Source organism: Cornus florida, unplaced genomic scaffold (genome assembly GCF_030987335.1).
Source record: "Cornus florida cultivar Cherokee Brave unplaced genomic scaffold, ASM3098733v1 CherokeeBrave_3.0.0_Hap2_Chr08, whole genome shotgun sequence".
NCBI lineage: Eukaryota > Viridiplantae > Streptophyta > Magnoliopsida > Cornales > Cornaceae > Cornus > Cornus florida.
In genome coordinates this window covers 21,608,342-21,614,822 of record NW_026775578.1, presented here as the reverse complement: position 1 = coordinate 21,614,822, position 6,481 = coordinate 21,608,342, and the positions used below count along the sequence as shown (strand labels likewise).

Genomic DNA, 6,481 nt, shown 5'->3' with positions numbered 1-6,481 from the left:
CCAGGACTGATGTTGAATTTCCTATTACATGTGAGATGGCTCTGAAACAAAATGATGAAGTGGGATAATTCATAATTGTAATGAGAAGTGAAAATGGATAAGAGGAACTGTTACTAAATTTCTCTTTTATAAGGTGATAAGAAAAAAAAATGGTGGCAATGTAAAAGCTCTTATTTGGGATAGTCTTGAAGATGTGAGAGTACTTTAAAATCTAAGATTTGTTTCCCTTTCTGTTCAACTCTAAAATGCTTGCAAGCCTTTTTCTCTTCAACCTCCAAACAATCAGAAGATAATTAGACATCAACCGACAAGAATGTGAGATTTTATGATATGGTGGTCAAATATAACGGGTAGGCATTTACTTATTTACCTAAAAGCTCAATCTATTGGGTAGTGTTGTATACTCACTTATTTATATCCAATCACTTTTCCATCCGAATCCGATGTGGGACAAATAATCTTTGTAACATTAAACCTGAACCAAATGGAAGGCCACTCTTATATTTGATATTAGAGGGGAGGTTCCTGATATTTAGTCAATATGCAGAGAGATACGCGTAATTATTACTTATGCTCCGTTTTGGTTGGAGGAATAGAAAAATGGATGGAAGGTAAAGGGGGAGAGATAGATAAGGCATCTTAGGGAAAGGAAGGTGTATCCCTTGTTATTTTTTGGAATGTAATGAATAGTAGAAAGGAAAGATGGGATAACATATTTTTTGTTTAGTTGAAAGGAAAGGAAAGGAAATAGAGTTTTTATATTATTTTTGTCAATATACCATTATTGTAGGACTTTAACAAAAGAACTTTCATGAACAATTTTAGAAAAATAATTATATGTGGACGTCTAAACAATATGGATCACCTATATGTTTAAAAAATAACATTGATCACACTTGTTAATGTTGACTTTTATCCGAATATATTAAATGATAATTATACTCATTGTACTTCTATTAGCCCAATAATATAACCAAATGGTCAATACCCCCAAGCAGCGGGTGCAAACTCACCTTTTCAAAGGTGGTTGGGAGTTTGATTGCTTTCATATACTCATTTTGTCTCCCATGGATTTACAAACATGTGACTCACCATGATGCTGCAACCAAAAATCCAAATGACATTATTGATAATAAGTAGGATTCTACTTTTACATATTCTAGTAATTATGAAAAAAAAAAAAAAAAAACCAACTTTACATATTCTAGTGGGGCTTGGACTTCCTCCTTTTCTTACTTTTTATTTTTATTTTTAAAATTTTAAAGTTTCTTAAGATCACTGTTTATGTCGTCTCAACGAAAGTTTTATACAAACTGTCAAGTTAATTAACTCAACCCTCTTAATACATGGCAGACCGTAGACATGGATTTGGAGATAGAAATGATGATGTGGAGGATACCTTAAATTTTTCTTTGGAAATTAAAAAAACGACAAAAGAAAAAATCTAATCCTAAAGTTGCAATTTAAAAAAAAAAATAGAAAAATATTTAGGATTCCGTTTGTTTGAATGTAAAATATTTTTTAAAAAATATATATATTTTTTATTTTCTGGCTTGATTGTCGTAAAATATTTACGAATAAAAAATATATTAAAATTTTAAAGAACTTATTAATCAATTTTCGACAAGTTATTTTACTTGTCCCATTCGATAGACTCGACCTTAATCTCAAAATAGACATTTTCCAAATACCAAAAAATAAATATAAAATAATATTTTACTAGGAAAAAAAAAATTAAAAAAATATATATATTTTACTAAACAAACGACCCTTAATCCTGATTTTTTTTTTATTGCCCTAATTTGATAATCAAACGTTCATTTGGATCAACATCTACACAGCTGCAGTGCAGACTACAGATGAAAGACCTACCTAGTCTGTCCGTCTTATAGAATTGAATGAAGCTAACCTCCAAAACTTAATAAGAACATCCAAACAAAGTAACTCCACCGCCAAACTTTCCAGGAAAATTTTCTCTGTTTGGGCCAAGATCCATGTTTTGTTACCTCAAGGGGCTTCAAGCCTTCAAATCAATCCAACCCACATCAACTACAGTGGTCTTCTTGGTTTGTGCTCTATATCTAAATTCCAAAAATGCCCTCGAACAGGATGTATCTAGCTAATCTTGAAAATACACATGTTATGTGACCCTTAAATGCCCAAATTAGTAGTATGACTGGTGGTATGTTCAATTCAATTTCAAGGGCATTTAGTCCACTATGTTTCCTTTAATCCACACATATAGTGACACGTGTCCCACCGACGTTCAGTGAGGTTTACTTGTCATCTTTCTATTGGTCAATAAGCATTTTCAACTTTTTCACTTAAATGCGCGGCACTTTTTTTTGGCCTTTTCTAAATCTTTTTTCAATTAGCATATAAAAGTGCACGTTCCGCGCTAAAAATGTTAAGCGCAAGTTAGCGAATAAGCAAGCGTCGGCTAACATGCGCCGTTGTGTTGTCTCGTGTCTTCTAACGAGAACCGAACAATTAAAAAAAGAGAACCACAGCTTATCGTACGCTTGAGGCGCATGTTATCACGAAAGAGTAAAGTGAACTCCTCTGCTAACTTATGTCCCTACCATATATAGATACATAAGCGAAATTGAAAAGGTTACAGAGCTTTCAAGTGTTGCTTTCAATGGCGAATCCGCCAAGGACTCGGAAGAGGGTCCACGCAATTCGTCGAGCTCCTGATGGAAGCGCCTTCGATAAATGGTATTTACTTTCTCTCTCTCTCTCTCTTCCCTGTTGTGGGTTCATGGATTTTGAGTTCGTTTTGGGTTTTGGGTACGTTTGCATGTGTATTTGCAGCCATTGCTGTGGAGTTGTAGTGGCTATTGCTCTTGCTGACATGCACGAGTGTGAATCCGAAAAGGGTGCGAAGAGAATCAAAGGAGAAAGTGGGAATCAAAATTACACAGACCAGAGGTTTCAAGACCAACCCAGATCGCCTTTTCTCTTTTTCATGTACACCCTCTTCTTCTTTCACATATATATATATATATATATATATAATGTAATGTTGGTATTTGTAATACATGTGCATATGAACATGTGTGTTTGCATGTATTTATGTGGTATGTATCTATTGATTTGAACATAGTATTTTAAGTCCTTCATTGCATGAAGCCATGTACATTTGCGTTCAATCATAATAATAGGTGTTTTTATTTTTAGGTCTAGCTATATTTTGTTGCCAATCATGGTTTTAATAGTTGCAATTTAGTGAAATCCAAGTGGAATTGAGAGAAATGTTGTGTATTTTAAGAAAATCATTTCTAATCTAGTGTTGTTTTGTAGGGAAAGCTTTGTGAAGACATGTGTGGATGGAAATTTGATTGATGTTGATAGGAAAGGGGTTGAAACATGGAGGAAGATGTCAAAGAAGGTTTTTTTTTTTTTTTTTTTCCCCTTAGGAGTTCATACTTGTCGTGGCTAATTATATATATCAGTGCATTGATTTTATAATCTTTTTACTTGTCTTCTTTGAAATATGTTAGGAGAGGCTACCATATGTTCTTCAGGCTCAGAAGGTGAATTCAGATTACGAGAATGCTTTGCTTAAAGAGGTTGAAGATATGTCGTGGGTAATTTGACTACAATCGATATTGATGTTGCAAATTTATGGATTTTAAAATTTGATAAACTTCTTTTGGTTGCAATTGTACAAGGACATATGTAATTTTAATTCTAATCATGATGTAGAACTGTAATTGTTATTTATGTGTCGTGATTCACAATTTACGCGGTCATCTAAAATATAATTTTGAATGTACATTGAAAGCTTTGCTTGGATAATGATATGTAAGGGGCTAAATGATGGAAATCATGATACATACATTAGTTTCTATTCCAAGAGTCCTTATTTACGTAGTAGATTATGAACTCATTTGTTTCTGATTTATGTTTATGAGGTACTTAATAAGAAACTTGTAAATTCTTTCTGTTTTCTGTGTTGCATGGTTTTTTGTGATTAAAATGTTTGTTCATATTCAGCAATCATGTGATCACTGCAACTGGTAAAATCTTCTAGTTTTTCTTTTTTGGTAGATTTGTCTTTGCTAAGCCCTTATGTTTTCCGCAATGTGCATTAGTCTTTTTCGTTCCTGACCTTGTAATTCCCAAATTTATGTACTTTCAAGTTGTTGGCAACAGAAACTTTGCCCTATTTTCTAAATTTGAGGTTTCTCAAATGATGAGATGATATTTTGTAGGTAGATGATGAGGCAGATTCAGCAGAGGTTGGGAAGCATGATAAGGTTTGTCTATGTCCTATGCTTTTAATTCAGAATTCTAATCTGCTTGTTTGTTGGATTCTTAGTCTTTTGGCTTTGATTTTCTTTTAATTTGTTTGCCTGATTTTCCAATTATTTGTGTTTGAGTTGATAATAGGGTTACAATGACTATCAATACTATGATGATTCTGATGGCTATGAAGGCTTCTGGTCAGAAAGTTGTGAGAGCTTGAACACCTATGAGTGGTACTCCTCTCTCTCTCTCGTGTGTATGTGCATTCGTTGATGTGTTATTGTCTGCTATAGCATTTTATTTGGATTTGATGACTGGTGGTTTATTTTACACCAAATGATTTCACTTTGTCAAGATTTCGTTTCCTTCATCTTTATGATTTGATATCACATTGTTGTTCTACATTCTAATATTTAAGACGCTATTACTCAGTTGCCTAATGTTGCTTTCTGCCAATGCTGCCTAACTTCTGGTGTTTAGTTTAAAACAGACCTGCTCTAAACTCGAATTTGTATGCAGTCTGAGCTTTCACAATGGTGCTTGTATTTTAATACTAGTATACTGAAATTTTCCTCGTGAGACAGGGAAATGTTACGCCCATGGATTACTGCTAAATCTCGCTGAGGATTGAAGATCACACTTGATGTTCCACTTTTTTAAGTTCAACATTTTGGACCAACTGGACCATCCAATTGGCAATGGTGAAAATCTAGATGGTGACATGGTGAGAGATTTTTCGCCATTAGCTACCGTCTCAGAGGCAAGTCGTTTGGCTATCGTAAAGTAACATTAGAAGTTTAGGATTCTAACCGATGGTTCCCTGTTTTCCCTTTTAGAATTCACAAAGGTTTTTTTGTATGTTATGGTTCTTGCCTAAGTGAATTCTCCGAGATTTGTGAGGAGACCTGGTTTTTTCAACAGATGCTTTTGTTAATGTTCTTGTTTTTGGTACGTTGCTCTCTCCTTTAGTAATATGGTCTGTATGTGGAGCAAATGATGTTCATGACCTACCCATGCATTTAGAAAAGATGCAGTGACTCCTATTGTAAATTGTTATGGACCAAAACCTAACTCTATATATCAAGTGTTTGAACAAATTCATTTGACTTGAACCATTGTGCTGCAAGGGACAATATCAATGATCTTGTTAGATTTCACTCTAAATTACATGGCTGGACCCTTGGTCCTTCTTGTGTGTTGTGTGTGTGGTTATGTTGATTACTGACCTAAATTAAATCCTGATATTTGATACGGAGTATTAAAGCTAGGCTTAGGAGTTTTTTCTCGGTTCCGATTAGTCATTTTCGAAGACATGACAACGAAGTGGTCCACATGATGGCAAAATTCTCCAAACCCCATAGTAGCAGTAGTTGAGTATATTCCAAATCATATTCAGTTACGTGTTGTTAATGATTTATCCCTTTGAACGTGGTGGGATGTTTGTTTGCCAGGAAAAAACAAAGAGTTGGTGGATGGGAGGCATTCAGTTCATTTTCGCAAATCTTGCTTCATGTGAACTGCAAAACCACTTGGACTTTATCGATAAACTTGAAATGATCAAAATGGAGGGGGAAACAAACTAGTGTTTGTGGACAAAGTTATCTGGATAATACAATTAATTTGGTTAGTTCATCTAATTGAAGAAGGCAAATCAATCAGCATACTAGACCAAATACTTCTAAGAATTAAAACAGAATTGTGTGCATTGTTGTCACTTGCCTCTATAAATATTATTGTTACATTTTCTTTTTTTTTTTCTTCCTTATATTCCAATTTTGGACTGGATAAGTTTATTTAACCAAAAGATCTAAAATTAAACACTCACAACTCATAAAATTAGGTATTTGAGAAGACAACCAAAAAAGGTTGGCTAATGCCTATCCAAGCTTATCTACATGTTAGTGGATTTTCTTCACTCAAAATATTCAAGTTAAATTATCGAAAAAAATAATAATTACCAAAAAAAGAATTCAAGTAAATGCCGAAGGAGTTAAATCTGTATTTTCAGAATGATGCCTTTTTTCATTAATATTAAAATAATTATCAATTAAAACACTTTTCCCTTTCTTTTTCTTTTATATATCTTTCTTTTTCACATGCATGCATATTAAATACAAAAATAAAAAAATAATAGAGTACAATGGAGCCCCTGAATCGGATTTATTTTGGGCTTTTCATTTTTAGGAGCAATGGTAATGGGCTGAGGCCCAGACCCAAAATATAGAGCTTC

At 33.6% G+C, this 6,481-nt stretch overlaps 1 protein-coding gene across 1 annotated transcript; it reads left to right on the top strand.

Moving 5' to 3' along the window:
- The first annotated feature begins 2,768 nt into the window (after nucleotides 1-2,768).
- On the top strand, nucleotides 2,769-5,339 carry LOC132268495 (high mobility group B protein 3). Its single transcript, XM_059769334.1, has 6 exons — nucleotides 2,769-2,970; nucleotides 3,304-3,391; nucleotides 3,504-3,590; nucleotides 4,218-4,262; nucleotides 4,396-4,484; nucleotides 4,836-5,339. Exons 1-6 carry the CDS (start codon nucleotides 2,801-2,803, stop codon nucleotides 4,873-4,875), a joined length of 519 nt encoding a protein of 172 aa, XP_059625317.1. The 5' UTR covers nucleotides 2,769-2,800; the 3' UTR covers nucleotides 4,876-5,339.
- The last annotated feature ends 1,142 nt before the right edge of the window (nucleotides 5,340-6,481 follow it).

Excerpts from the sequence above, each read along its gene's own strand:
- LOC132268495 (XM_059769334.1), top strand. The coding sequence starts at position 2,801 with ATGTGTATTTGCAGCCATTGCTGTGGAGTTGTAGTGGCTATTGCTCTT. Across the intron at positions 3,591-4,217 it reads AGGTTGAAGATATGTCGTGG|GTAGATGATGAGGCAGATTC; the intron begins GTAATTTGACTA and ends GATATTTTGTAG. Across the intron at positions 4,263-4,395 it reads AGGTTGGGAAGCATGATAAG|GGTTACAATGACTATCAATA; the intron begins GTTTGTCTATGT and ends AGTTGATAATAG.